Source organism: Capra hircus, chromosome 29 (genome assembly GCF_001704415.2).
Source record: "Capra hircus breed San Clemente chromosome 29, ASM170441v1, whole genome shotgun sequence".
NCBI lineage: Eukaryota > Metazoa > Chordata > Mammalia > Artiodactyla > Bovidae > Capra > Capra hircus.
Window position 1 is genome coordinate 39,633,585 of NC_030836.1, and position 15,707 is coordinate 39,649,291.

Here is a 15,707-nt window from a genome sequence, read left to right on the forward strand (position 1 = left end):
TCTCTAATTCTCTACCTCTGAGTTGGTCCTATTTCCTTTGTAATAAGATGACTTGATGCATAGTATCATTTGCTTAGTACAGATAAACCTACATAAGCCAATGACTGGTGAGTTTATGTGAATATACTATTGAAATGATATGTTTCTTTTTGATCACAGTAAAACCATGGTAGTATTTGTTTAGAAAGTATAACTGTCACATTTTGATCTCTCATAGTTGCCTGTAGCAACTAGCAAAGATATTAGTATTATAATTTGTGCTATTTTTACTATTTTATGCTGAAAGTTTTCCTAGTATCTAAACTAAATAAAACTGACTGTGGAAGCGAAGATGGATGGGGACAGAACAAAAAATGGAAACCTGGTATTTCTTCTATGTAGATGTGACATATTGTTATAGCCTATAAACTAGAAGAATCTAGAAAGACACATTTTCCTTTATCTGATAGAGAACCTCATAACCTAAAAAGATACACAGACTACCGATATGAGAAGGACAAAACATTTATGAAAACACATAAATAAATTCAAACTACTAATTATAATACTATAAAGTTATTTAAGAAAATAATTTTAAAAATGAATTATTCCAAACAAACCTGATGTAGATTTGGTCTTTGTTTCAGAGCTGAGTTCTGTTGGCAAAGGCACTGAATGTTTCAGGTTGTGAGTTGTTTTTGCAGGTGTTTCTATTTCATCAGCACTTCCTAGCTGTTTACCAAAAAAAATTTCCTTTCATAAGTAAATCATTTTACTAAAATAATAAAACATTCTAAAAAATTATAGCATGCAAGGTAGTATATTCCTTCATCTCTTTTCATTCCATCCTTGACCTCTGTCTAGGACATCCACCTAAACAAAACAGTCTACATTTTCAGTCCATTTAAACTCTACCTTAGTTTTTTCTTTATGTTCAGGAAGTTTTTTGTTGTTTTTTGTCCACAGTGATTTAACTGCTTCATACATTTGCTGGCTTGTAGCATATGCCTTTTTCCCAGCTACCTAATTAAAACAAAAAGTGAGTCAAATAATATAAATTTTTAAAAGTTAAAATAACAAATATTAAAAAAAAATTATGTTTTGTATTTTATATGAAAAACCAGGTCAGAATCAACAGTAAAGCTATAAGTCTCTAGATCATGATAACACAAAACCTCATTTTCTATATCTTATACAAAAAATTATTTGCCTCATGTTATATATTATTTTCAGGTGTGATTTTTTAAAAAGCTTAACAACATGTCACAGAGATATTTCCATATCAGTTTATATACCAGAAGATCTGCTTCTAATAGCTGTGCAGTCTGTACTCTATAATGAACACATAATTCATTTAACAAATCCCCTATTGATGGGCATATGAGCATTATGATTTGTTTAACGAATCCCTTGATGATAGGCATTCTTTTTTTTCCTTTGGGCAATTATAACCATGCTGTAATTAGCACCCTTCCACAAATAACTGGGATCGTATACCCTTGTGGTAATTCCTTGGGTATATCATTAAAGATGATATACATTTTAATTTTTGATACTATTGCCACATTGCCTTCAGAAATTCAGCACTGTACTGTAGCAATTTACACTCCCATCAAGAGTATATAACTATTTTCCAACCCAGTTTCTCAGCAGCAATGTTATGAATCTTTTAAATCTTTGTCAAATGGAAAGGCTAAAAACCAGTATCTAAATGATCTTTAAAATTTGCATTTATTTGGTTGCTAATCAAGTTAAGCATCGTTAATATATTAGGCCATTTACGTTTCTTATTTTGTGGATTGTTCATATACTTTCTTCATTTTCTTAGAGGGCATTCATTGTTTTCCTGTTGATTTATAGAAGTTTTTAATATATTGAAGGATATTATTTAGTCCTGTGTTATATATGTGGAAATAACTTTCCCAGTTTTTCATTTATCTTTTAACTTTGTATATGGTATACTGTGATCAACAGAAATTATGACTTTGATGTAGCAAAATAATTAATTTTTTTTGATGGCTTCTGGCTGTGTTTTAAGAAGGCCTTTCCTATCTCAAGATTATACAAAAACACCTTTCTGCTCTTTTAATATTTTATAGCATTATATTTTCTCATTATATCTTCATTCCACCTGCAATATTTTTGCATGATATTTAGTAAAGGTCGAAGTATTTTTCTGAAATGTCAATTATTCCAACACATTTCTTGAATAGCCCACCTTTTCTTTACACACTGATCTGAAATGCCACTTGTACATTAATCCTCAAACCAGCATTTATATTGTTTTTTTAAATATAAATTTATTTATTTTAATTGGAGGTTAATTACTTTACAATATTGTATTGGTTTTGCCATACATCAACATGAATCCATCACAGGTATACACGTGCTCCCCATCCTGAACCCCCCTCCCTCCTCCCTCCCCATACCATTCCTCTGGGTCGTCTCAGTGCACCAGCCCCAAGCATCCAGTATCATGCATTGAACCTGGGCTGGCGATTCGTTTCATATATGATATTATACATGTTTCAATGCCATTCTCCCAAATCATCCCACCCTCGCCCTCTCCCACAGAGTCCAAAAGACTGTTCTATACATCTGTGTCTCTTTTGCTGTCTCGCATACAGGGTTATCATTACCATCTTTCTAAATTCCATATATATGTGTTAGTATACTGTATTGGTGTTTTTCTTTTTGGCTTACTTCACTCTGTATAATAGGCTCCAGTTTCATCCACCTCATTTGAATGATATTTTAACAAATTAATCCTATTTATTTGTGATAATCATGTAATTAACAATGGCATTAACAAGCTGAGATGCTAATGTGATTTTGCCACCAGAGTTGCCACCAGAGTTAATACCAACTATATTTCCCTGAAAATTAAATGTTACAGGTACTGTGTGACATTTAAATATTGTCACACTGAGAATTTAAACAAATACTGAAATGAAGCTATCACTTAAAAAGAGCTTACCTTTGCAATTATTACTGATTGAACGGGGTAGCAAACAGTTGCTCCCAAAGTGGCCAATCCCAATGGATAAGCAATTCTCTTAAACCGAGAACCTGTAACATTAAAACACACTATTAAACTCCAAACAGATGCTGCCAGACACTCGATGCTTTTATAATTTTAATGTTTTCTTTGTTCCCCTTTAAGCCATCATCTATGCTAAGTTATTTTTTTAGGTAAAAATACCAATCAAGATGAGAGGTAAAATGTCCTTAAGTATCACAGTTCAATTAATATCTTTTAGTTGTCACATTCAATTTAAGAAAAGTATTATTAAAAAAAGTAAAAGTATTCTCAATCTAACATTAATAATTACCTACACAAAGGGGGTTGATGATTTTATTCTTTTTAAAAGCTAGGTATTTTTTCATGTCCTAAGAAACCCAGAGTTGTAGCCACAGTTTTTCCAAGTTTGTAACACCATGTTAAACTGAAATGGACTCTTTTTAGATATTTTTTTTTTTTACTAAGTCTCCAGAAAGCTGAAATGATCCTACTAACTAATAAAGTTAAAGATTTTAAAAGGTACATAACTCCTTCATGTCATTGCTTTAGAATACTGAAGTAATAATTTAATAATTGCAAGTAACTTGTAATAATTCATTCATTTTACTAGTGCATTAATTAAGCATCTAGGAGTCATTTTGAAACTGTTTAAAGTAGCAAAATTCTTCAAAAAAAAAATCTTCCAAATAGAACCTCACTAGGAACTTCATATATAAAATCTATAGACTTGAAGTTACTCCAGTTAGCCTGAGGAAGTGAAGCTCATTATCAAGCCCTACCTACATGGCTTTTCCACTATTCCCATACCATCACTGAACACGTTCATGGAACCCTAGATTCTACAGAATAGTTTGAAACCCACTACTCTAAGCCGTAGCTTAGTTCAAACATACTGTTAATTCAAAACAGTATGTATCTTAAATGCTTGTGTGGGTACCCTTGACTCTAAATATGATCTGGGAAATTATTATAGATTATGTGATTTCTAATTATGGTAAGTACTTTTATTCTCTAGAACAGAATTTACAACTCAATTTAAAAATTAGACAGTTTATCTGGTATATCAGTAAAATATACCAGTTTATCTGGTATATCAGAAAAATATACCAGGCAACTTCACAGCTTAGGGAAGGTAAAACAAGATATATTTCTCTATCTGGTTTTGACTATCAGTAATGAGGCCTTCTACAGTCATGTCTACAATAGATTGAACATTGAGGGAGGTGGGTAGGTAGGCTGCTTCAACCCTTAGTTTTACTTTCCTTTAGATATAGACTGGTTTTGGTGATATTGGGAAAGAAGGTCTAATTATATTAAAATATGTCTTGCTCACTATTATCCTAGTATCTGTAGTTTGGTTCTTGATTTTACTGACCTAATATTTCTTAATGTAGGTTTCCTTGACTCAGCCAAATTCGAATTCTGCTGCTCCTAAGCTTGGAAGGTGACAGTTTTTCCTTTATGTGTCATCTTATTTTATTCTTTATTTACTTTTTTTGTAGTTCCTATACTTTTAAAAATCATTTTAAAATTGAAGTATAACCATTCCTTTATTGGTTGACATTGAATAGTATACCATTCTCTAATCAGCTATCCAAATATATAGTATATGATGCATAAATATGTTTGGATTTATTCTGTTTTTTCATATGAATATATATCTATGGGAAAAATGGAAGTGTGGTTAATTTACAATGTTGTGTTAGTTTCAGGTATATAGCAAAGTGATCTAGTTATATATATTCTTTCACATTCTTTTCCATTATTGGTTATTACAAGATATTGAATATAGTTCCCTGTGTTATATCATTGTTGTTTATCTAGTTTACATATAGTAGTGTATATATGTTAATCCCAAACTCCTAATTTCCCTCCCTCTCTCATCCCCACTATCCCTTTTGATAACTATAAGTTTGTTTTCTATGTCTATGATTCCATTTCTGTTTTTTAAATAAGTTCATTTATATAGTTTAGATTCCATATATAAGTGATATCCTATGATACCTGTCTTTCTCTTACTTCACTTACTATGATAATTTCTAGGTCCATCCATGTTGCTGTAAATGGCATTATTTCATTCTTTTTTTATGGTTGAGTAATAATATTCCATTCTCTGTGTGTGTATATATACACACATCATGTATTCTTTATTATTTTAAATATTAAACAGATTTGCATTAATCCTCTCTTTACTTGATATAAAAGGCCAGGTTACAAGAAAATAAATTGTATTTGTGTTCAACTGCCCTACTCCTAAAAGTAGGAAATGACTCTAGACATAGTCACTAACTAGCTATATAATATGTACTATGCAATCATTGAATGATTTCCTTTCTCTAGAGCTCTATCTGTAGCATTAGAGGATTATACTAAACCAACATCTTTCATACTTTTTTGACCATGACTCACACTGAAGAACAAATTTTGACCTATCTCTCTTTGTCTGTTTCTATTTCTCTTTCACACACACAAACACATACACACACACACTACTGAAACAAAAGTCTCACAATATTTATCCATACTGAGTACAAAACACTCTTATATTTGCTATCCTCCTCTATTTTATTTTTGAATAAAATGTTTCCTGAGAATCACCATATGTATTTCACTACTTACTTATAAACTGAGCTCTGTAATTTAAAAAATATTGGGTTAGATTATTCTCTACTTCTGACACTTTAGAGTCATTGTGGATGACCTAAGGAACAGTTTCTCTTACAAGTGGATTATGAGAACTGAGTAATACACTTTGGCCAGTTTCCTTTAAAATTGAATTCTCTGTCTTACTGTTACATATGGTGATCTTGGTTTTCAATGTCTTTCCTAACAATTTATAATATGTATGCAATTAGAGGTTGCATGTAGTGTTAGAATAAAAACTATGATACAAGGAGCCATTAATACTATCTATAAGGAAAGTGTTAGATCTATTGTGATAGATGCATGGGCTATAGTAGAATGCTGGAATGTTCTTATAACTTACAGAGGTTTTATATGTGATTAGGTATACTTGGGTTGAGGCTACTTTAAATACTAAAGCTGGGTAAACCAACCATAATGTATCTGATGTCAAACTCCAGGCTGGTTCAGAACTGTGGTTCAGCTGGTTCTAACCACATGTAATTTAGTTTGGAGATAATGACTGGCATTGGGAGACGGAAGATAAATGGAAGGTGCTCAAAATGGCTACTGACCAGAAGTAAGGGCTTAAGTGAGGAGGGGAGGCAGTAATTCCTACTGAGAGAAAATTCCATACGAGAGATGGAAGATGGGCAAATACAAAATTCACCATGTGCTTATGAGAGTTATTTAATGATGTGCAGAAAAGAGTTAACATATGCCCAAGACTGCTACCATTACTAAGGTATGCTTGCAAGACTAGCAATTAGCTGGCACCTGGAAACCTGACTGGTAAGTAGTTCACTACACTAACAGAAACTGTTTCCTGAGTCACAAGAATGGTTCAGTTCAGTTGAGTTGCTCAGTCGTGTCTGACTTCACGACACCATGGACCACAGTACACCAGGCTTCCCTGTCCATCACCAACTCCTGGAGTTTACTCAAACTCATGCCCGAGTCGGTGATGCCACCCAACCATCTCATCCTCTGTTGTCCCCTTCTCCTCCCGCCTTCAATCTTTCCCAGCATCAGGGTCTTTTCAAATGAGTCAGTTCATCAAATCAGGTGGCCAAAGTACTGGAGTTTCAGCTTTAGCATCAGTCCTTCCAATGAATATTCGGGACTGACTTCCTTTAAGATTGACTGGTTGGGTCTCCTTGCAGTCGAAGGGACTCTCAAGAGTCTTCACCAATACCACGGTTCAAAAGCACCAATTCTTCAGTGCTCAGCTTTCTTTATAGTCCAACTCTCACAAATAACATGGTTTATGCTGAACCACTATTGATACTTTCCTTCTGGGAGTCTGGAATATTGGTACATGCCAGTGTACCAGACAGTGTTTATATGACTAGTCTCCAATAATAGCTTCGGTCACTCAGTCTCTAATGAGCTTCTCTGACTGACAACATCTCATAAGTATTGTCACAATTCATTAGAGGAGGAATTAGTTGCATCTTATATGTGAACCGTGAACTTCCAGATGTTCAAGCTGGTTTTAGAAAAGGCAGAGGAACCAGAGATCAAATTGCCAACATCCGCTGGATCATCAAAAAAGCAAGAGAGTTCCAGAAAAACATCTATTTCTGCTTTATTGACTACGCCAAAGCCTTTGACTGTGTGGATAACAATACACTGTGGAAAATTCTGAAAGAGATGGGAATACCAGACCACCTGACCTGCCTCTTGAGAAACCTATATGCAGGTCAGGAAGCAACAGTTAGAACTGGACATGGAACAGACTGGTTCCAAATAGGAAAAGGAGTACGTCAAGGCTGTATATTGTCACCCTGCTTATTTAACTTATATGCAGAATACATTATGAGAAACGCTGGGCTGGAAGAAGCACAAGCTGCAATCAAGATTGCTGGGAGAAATATCAATAACCTCAGATATGCAGATGACACCATCCTTATGGCAGAAAGTGAAGATGAACTAAAAAGCCTCTTGATGAAAGTGAAAGAGGAGAGTGACATTCAGAAAACTAAGATCATGGTATCTGGTCCCATCACTTCATGGCACATAGATGGGGAAACAGTGGAAACAGTGGGTGACTTTATTTTTCTGGGCTCCAAAATCACTGCAGATGGTCACTGCAGCCATGAAATTAAAACATGCTTACTCCTTGGAAGGAAAGTTATGACCAACCTAGACAGCATATTCAAAAGCAGAGACATTACTTTGCCAACAAAGGTCCATCTAGTCAAGGCTATGGTTTTCCAGTGGTCATGTATGGATGTGAGAATTGGACTGTGAAGAAAGCTGAGTGCTGAAGAATTGATGCTTTTGAACTGTGGTGTTGGAGAAGACTCTTGAGAGTCCCTTGGGCTGCAAGGAGATCCAACCAGTCCATTCTAACGGAGATGAGCCCTGAGATTTCTTTGGAAGGAATGATGCTGTAGCTGAAACTCCAGTACTTTGGCCGCCTCATGCGAAGAGTTGACTCTTTGGAAAAGACTGATGCTGGGAGGGATTGGCGGCAGGAGGTGAAGGGGATGACAGAGGATGAGATGGCTGGATAGCATCACCGATTTGATGGATGTGAGTTTGAGTGAATTCCGGGAGTTGGTGATGGACAGGGAGGCCTGGCGTGTTGCAATTCATGAGGTCGCAAAGAGTCGGACACGACTGAGCGACTGAATTGAACTGAACTGAACTGAACTATGACTTATACAAGGAGCCTGGTGGGCTACAGTCGTTAGAGTCACAAAGAGTTGAACATGACTGAAGTGACTGAGCATGCACACATGACATACAACTCTACTGGGAGTAAACTCCTGGAAGCTTGTAATTTGTTTCCTCTAAGTTTTGCCTGATGCATCTTTTCCCTTTGTTGAGTTTACTTTGCATCCTTTCAATGGAATAAATCTTAGCCATGAATATGACTATAGGTTGAATCTTCTAAGTCTTCTGAGCTAACCATCTAACCTGGGAATGGCTGTGGGGACTCTCTCTGTACAAGTGGTATAGTGACAAGGAAGGACAAAGTTGGTAGAGATACAGAGTGCAAAGATGAAAAGAAATGAAACATATTAACCCTCATGTGCTGAATGAGAGTAGTGATTGAGTTGTCTACCTCAGAATCTCCATTCCCAGCTAGCTGATGTCAGTTCCAATAACCTTGATCAGGATGAAACCAAGAGGCAATAAATTTTTTTCTGAGATGTATCAGTATCTCTGTCTCAATTTCTTAATATAGTCCCCCAAATATGGGTGTTCACAACTAAGCAGAGAAAAGCAGTTTGAGTGGTAAGTATACATTATTATATAAATGTAAATTTTTCAAGGTCCATTTTTTAATAGTGAGATATTATTAAGATCTTGTCAAAAATAATGTTATCTAAAAGATGAAAAACAAAATGATAAATTACAATTTTAATAGGAACAGCTATATATTTTTCAAATTTTATTTTTAAATGACCATTCAGGAAATTCAACTTTTGGGGGGTTCAGTTCTATCCATTTTAATATATGTAGAGAGTCATGAAACCACCACTAAAATCAGGATATGTTCTATCACTCCTAAAAGTTATCTCATGCTATCCCTTTGTAGTCACACCTTTTCCCCACTTCTGTGAACCACGGACATTCTTTGTCACTAAAGTTTTGCCTTTTTGAGAATAATATGAATGGAATCATACATTGTGTAACTTTTTAAGACTGGCTTCTTTAACTCAGATTCATCAAGATTGTTGTATGTGTCAATAGTTCATTCCTTTTGTTCCTAAATAGTATTCCTTTGTATGAATGTGCCACAGATTAGTTCACTGTTGAAAGACATTTAGGTTGTTCACAGCTTTCGGTGGCTATGAACGGAGTTACTATAAATACACCAGGGAAGCCTGGCATGCTGCAGCTCATGGGGTCGCAAAGAGTCAGACATGACTGGGCGAAAGAACAACAATGACAACTATAAACATTAGTGTACAGGTTATCCAGAGTAAATACCCAAGAGTAGGAATACTGGATCTCATAGTAATTACATGTTTAAGTTTATGAGAAACTGTCAGGTTATTTTCCAGAATGGCTATCTCATTTTGTATTCCTACCAAAAGTGTACAAGAGTGTCAGTTGCTCTACAATGTCAACTACATTTTGTATGAGTATTCTTCTTAATTTGAGATATTCTAATAGGTATGTATTGTTATCTCACTGTATCTTTTTTGAGAAATTGTTTTTTAATTGAAGGATAATTGCTTTACAGAATTTTGTTGTTTTCTGTCAGACATCAACAGGAATCAGCCATAGGTGCACCCATATCCCCTCCCTCCGGAGCCTCCCTCCAATCTCCCTCCCCACTGAACCCTTCTAGATTGCTATATAGTTCCCTGAATCATACAGCAAATTCCCATTGGCTATCTATTTTACATATGTTATTGTAAGTTTCCAGGTTACTCTCATCATACATCTCACTCACAGTAGTTTTAATTTGCATTTCCCTAATAACTAATGATATTGGACTTCTTTTGGAATCACTGTATTTCTAAAAACACAAAAAAGTCTTTATGAAAGTAAAGTAAACACATGGTACTATAGAATCTAAAAATTTTTTACATTAGCCTATCCTACTAACATTCAATAAGGGATATGTGGTTTTCCTGTAGCAGTAAAATTCAGAAATTAGTATAATCGCATTGAAAGAGGGAATATATATATTTTAACCTTACCTTTTCTTGCTGAAATGAAGCCTGCCAATCCTGAAACTGTAATCACTCCAATTTTTGGAAGAAAATCTCGAGGTGGATTCTTCAGATATACATATGCATCTCAAGAAACCAGTTAAAAATTAATATGAATAACTTACAATTGGGCATTCATATCAGTATGATGAAAAGTTAAGAGATTTGCTAAGATAATAGCAGATGATTTAAACATTCGTGAGTGCCAACTCATTGGAAAAGACCCTGATGCTGGAAAAGATCAAAGACAAAAGGAAAAGGGGATGAGATGGTTGAATGGCATCACTGGCTCAATGGACATGAGTTTGAGCAAACTCCAGGAGATAGTGAAGGACAGAGGAGGCTGGCAGGCTACAGTCCATGGAGTTGCAAACAGCTGGACAAAGCTTAGCAACTGAACAACAACAAAAAGAACTACACAAAATAATGATTTGAGCAGCAGCTTAAAAAGCCAGTTATAATAGTTACCTGCTACAGAATAAAAATCTTCCTTCCACAGCTTATTTAATAGCACTTATTTTCTTAATAGAAGTGATTATTACACTTTAATGAAATATAATGCTAAAGTGCAGACCTTAAGATGGATTACTATAAAGTGAATTCCTGATTGTGTATGCACAATAATGGAAATGCTTCTGGCCTTATCTATTTAAACAATGGTAAGATACAGAACGGAGAAAGCAATGGCAACCCACTCCAGTACTCTTGCCTGGAAAATCTCATGGACGGAGGAGCCTGGTAGGCTGCAGTTCATGGGGTCACTAAGAGTCAGGCATGACTGAGTGACTTCACTTTCACTTTTCACTTTCATGCATTGGAGAATGAAATGGCAACCCACTCTAGTATTCTTGCCTGGAGAATCCCAGGGACAGAGGAGCCTAGTGGGCTGCTGTCTATGGGGTCGCACAGAGTCAGACACAACTGAAGCGACTTAGCAGCAGCAGCAGCAGCAGCAGGATACAAAAAATAATTGAAATAGATACTTTATTAAGGAACTTTGAATAAGGGTCTAATAAAACATGCAGCTACTACACTCTGCTTGTCACACTGTTCCCCAGTAACCTCAGAGTAGTTGTTGCTCTCAGTTAAAACCAATGGTCAGAGTACAGATAAAAAGTAGACAGAGAGTGGGTAGAGGTCCAGATATCTTTACTTTTTTACATGTTTATATGGTTTCTGGTTCCATGCAACCCCCAAAAACACTCTTCTATCATAATTATTTAATGAATTTCATTTATTTAATATTCCTCAAGGCTGATGAGGCATATAACTTGGAATTAATGGGAATTAATCTCTACACACATTATATGATGATACATATACAGGTTATCAATATCAGCAACATTTAAAAATTTTAGCTAATCTTTCTGTCCCTACCCCCACACACATTTATTTTGACAACTGACTTAGTTTAAGAAGGGAGCTATATCTGCTGCCAAACCCCATTATCAAATTAACAAGTCAAATACAATTGTTTTCCAACATTAGCTCAAATATTCTAGGGTGACTAATTGAAGTACTGTTTCTGAGCAATTGGTAGCAAACTACTATGCATTTTAACAGCAAACAGTACTTATTTAAACTAACTAATAATAATGGAGATATATTTCTAGTTTATGGTTTATGAATATATAATATGGGTTTTGTAGCCAAAACAGTTTTAGTCCAGGTGTTGCCACTTACTAGCTATGTGACCTTGGTAATCCACTTAACCCTTCTAAACCATAAGTTCCTCATCTATAAAATGGGAGTAAGTATAATACCAACATTCACAGGTTTGCTACAAAATTAAATTAGATAAATTATGTAAAATGCTTATTATAGTGCCTCAACATATAATAATTGCTAAATAAATAATGGATACCATTGCTTTATTATTGTCATAAACTGCTATATGGAGTAAAACATGATAATGGTATGTATGTTTTCTCACATGTAAACTCTGCAAGTTAAAAAGACAATAGACCATTTCCAAATATAGTTGGTTCACTCACCTACCTTTTCCAAATTGCACTGTATCCATTATCCCATTTTTCACAAAGACATAAACACCCTAGTAAAAAGGAGGGGAAAAAGGACATCTGTATTTTTGAAGATGTTGATAATTAGATCAAATAGCCCACATCTCTGAGAGTGTATGAAATTTCACCAAAATAAATCTAGCTTCTCTATTATCTATCAGGACACTTCTTGAACTTAGCTTCTTTTCTTATTTTTCATCTATTTAACATGGATAATACATGTTATTATTTTCCTCATATAAATGGGTAAATTAATGCCTAGAAAATAATCATTGCAGCTCACAGAAAAGTTATTACAGAAATACAAAGATTTATCATCTTAGTTTATGACAGTGTAAAAAAATGAATGGAATTTTTAAAAAGCATGAAGAGAGGTACCTTTCAGCTTAGAAGCAACATCTGCTTAATAAAGATGTAAGAGCAACAACATTAATGATTTGTGGAGAAAACAACAAAAAGCCTAAACAAAGTGCTTCATCTCCCTTTTTCTTAGTGTGCATTCAGTTCAGTTCAGTTGCTCAGTTGTGTCCAACTTTAGCCATATCATGGACTGGAGCATGCCAGGCTTCCCTGTCCATCACCAACTCCCAGAACTTGCTCAAACTCATGTCTCAGTTCAGTTCAGTCACTCAGTTGTGTCCAACTCTTTGCGACCCCATGAATCACAGCACGCCAGGCCTCCGTGACCATCACCATCTCCCGGAGTTCACTCAGACTCACGTCCATCGAGTCCGTGATGCCATCCAGCCATCTCATCCTCAGTCGTCCCCTTCTCCTCCTGCCCGCAATCCCTCCCAGCATCAAAGTCTTTTCCAATGAGTCAACTCTTCGCATGAGGTGGCCAAAGTACTGGAGCTTCAGCTTTAGCATCATTTCTTCCAAAGAAATTGCAGGGTTGATCTCTTTCAGAATGGACTGGTTGGATCTCCTTGCAGTCCATGGGACTCTCAAGCGTCTTCTCCAACACCACAGTTCAAATGCATCAATTCTTTGGTGCTCAGCCTTCTTCACAGTCCAAATCTCACATCCATACATGACCGCAGGAAAAATCATAGCCTTGACTAGACGGACCTTAGTCGGCAAAGTAATGTCTCTGCTTTTGAATATACTATCTAGGTTGGTCATAACTTTTCTTCCAAGGAGTAAGTGCCTTTTAATTTCATGGCTGCAGTCACCGTCTGCAGTGATTTTGGAGCCCCCAAAAATAAAGTGGCAAGAATACATGGAAGAACTGTACAAAAAAGATCTTCACGACCCAGATAAGCATAATGATGTGATCACAAATCTAGAGCCAGACATCTTGGAATGTGAAGTCAAGTGGGCCTTAGCAAGCATCACTACGAACAAAGTTAGTGGAGGTGATGGAATTCCAGGTGAGCTGTTTCAAATCCTGAAAGATGATGCTGTGAAAGTGCTGCACTCAATATGCCAGCAAATTTGGAAAACTCAGCAATGGCCACAGGACTGGAAAAGGTCAGTTTTCATTCCAATTCCAAAGAAAGGCAATGAAAAAGAATGCTCAAACTACCACACAATTGCAGCCATCTCACATGCTAGTAAAGTAATGCTCAAAATACTCCAAGCCAGGCTTCAGCAATACTTGAACCGTGAACTCCCTGATGTTCAAGCTGGTTTTAGAAAAGACAGAGGAACCAGAGATCAAATTGCCAACATCCTCTGGATCATCGAAAAAGCAAGAGAGTTCCAGAAAAACATCTATTTCTGCTTTCTTGACTATGCCAAAGCCTTTGACTGTGTGGATCACAATAAACTGTGGAAAATTCTGAAAGAGATGGGAATACCAGCCCACCTAACCTGCCTCTTGAGAAATCTGTATGCAGGTCAGGAAGCAACAGTTAGAACTGGACATGGAACAACAGACTGGTTCCAAATAGGAAAAGGAGTATGTCAAGGCTGTATATTGTCACCCTGCTTATTTAACTTCTATGCAGAGTATATCATGAAAAACACTGGACTGGAAGAAATACAAGCTGGAATCAAGATTGCCAGTACAAATATCAATCACCTCAGATATGCAGATGACACCATCCTTATGGTAGAAAGTGAAGAGGAACTAAAAAGCCTCTTGATGAAAGTGAAAGAGGAGAGTGAAAAAGTTGACTTAAAGCTCAACATTCAGAAAATGAAGATCATGGCATCTGGTCCCATCACTTCCTGGGAAATAAATGGGGTAACAGTAGAAACTCATGTCTATAGAGTCAGAAATGCCATCTAACTATCTCATCCTCTGTTGTCCCCTTCTCCTCCTGCCTTCAATCTTTTCCAGCATCAGGGTCTTTTCAAATGTGTCAGTCTTCACATCAGGTGGCCAAAGTACTGGAGTTTCAGCTTTAGCATCAGCCCTTCCAATGAATATTCAGGACTGACTTCCTTTAAGATTGACTGGTTGGATCTCCTTGCAGTCCAAGGGACTCTTAAGAGTCTTCTCCAACACCACAGTTTAAAAGCATCAATTCTTCAGCACTCAACTTTCTTTATAGTCCAACTCTCACATCCATACATGACTACTGGAAAAATCGTAGCTTTGACTATATGGACCTTGTGAGCAAAGTAATGTCTCTGCTTTTAGTATGTTGTCTGAGTTTGTCGTAGCTTTCCTTCCAAGGAGCAAGTGTCTTAATTTCATGGCTGCAGTCACCATCTGCAGTGATTTTGGAGCCCAAGAAAATAAAGTTTGTCACTGTTTCCACTCTTTCCCCATCTACTTCCCATGAAGTGATGGAACTGAATGTCATGATCTTAGTTTTTTGAATGTTGAGTTTTATAGTGTGCATTAGAAAAATAAATAAGACATTCATCTTAGGATAGAAATCATCCTACACAGTTTTTCAATAGGAACACATATTCTCTGCAAATCAACATCATATTAACACATTGGAGGGATTAAAGCTTTAAATCAAATTACTCCTTTTACCTGTTTCTATTTTAATACAGGAAATATTGTTACACACATTTTTTTAATAGGTATTATCTCAATTACATCAGAAGAAAAGTGAAGGTATGGAGCAATTTACCAGTACCAATTGCCCATTGTCATGCTGTACTCTATCAATGGAACTACAAAACACAGTGTAAATATATAGTCTCCTTCTATGAACTATATGCTATGAAATCATGGAATAAAAACAACAAAAGAAAACAATGACAACAATAAAATATTTTAAAAAAAAAGAAAATAGAAATAATTACATTAAATAAGAAAGAAATAAGTTATTGCTATTGACAAAGTATTAGTAACTTTGTCTCAGATATTTTCATGATGATCAGATGCAGAACCTGTTTATTGTGTTTTAAAGCTGTACAAACCAACAGGTATCCTAATTGCCACTGAGCCATTTCTCCTTAGGGATTGTCTCTTGAGAAAAT

General features: G+C 35.8%; 1 protein-coding gene across 1 annotated transcript in view; it reads right to left on the reverse strand.

Moving 5' to 3' along the window:
- The window catches only part of APOOL (apolipoprotein O like), a 47,594-nt gene that overhangs the window by 11,664 nt on the left and 20,223 nt on the right, over positions 1-15,707 (reverse strand). The window contains exons 3-7 of the mRNA XM_018043233.1: positions 12,298-12,352; positions 10,288-10,386; positions 2,957-3,048; positions 895-1,002; positions 600-711 (exon numbers count right to left, since the gene is read on the reverse strand). Of these exons, the coding sequence (XP_017898722.1) occupies positions 600-711; positions 895-1,002; positions 2,957-3,048; positions 10,288-10,386; positions 12,298-12,352 (466 nt within the window). The remainder of the gene's footprint in view (positions 1-599; positions 712-894; positions 1,003-2,956; positions 3,049-10,287; positions 10,387-12,297; positions 12,353-15,707) is intronic.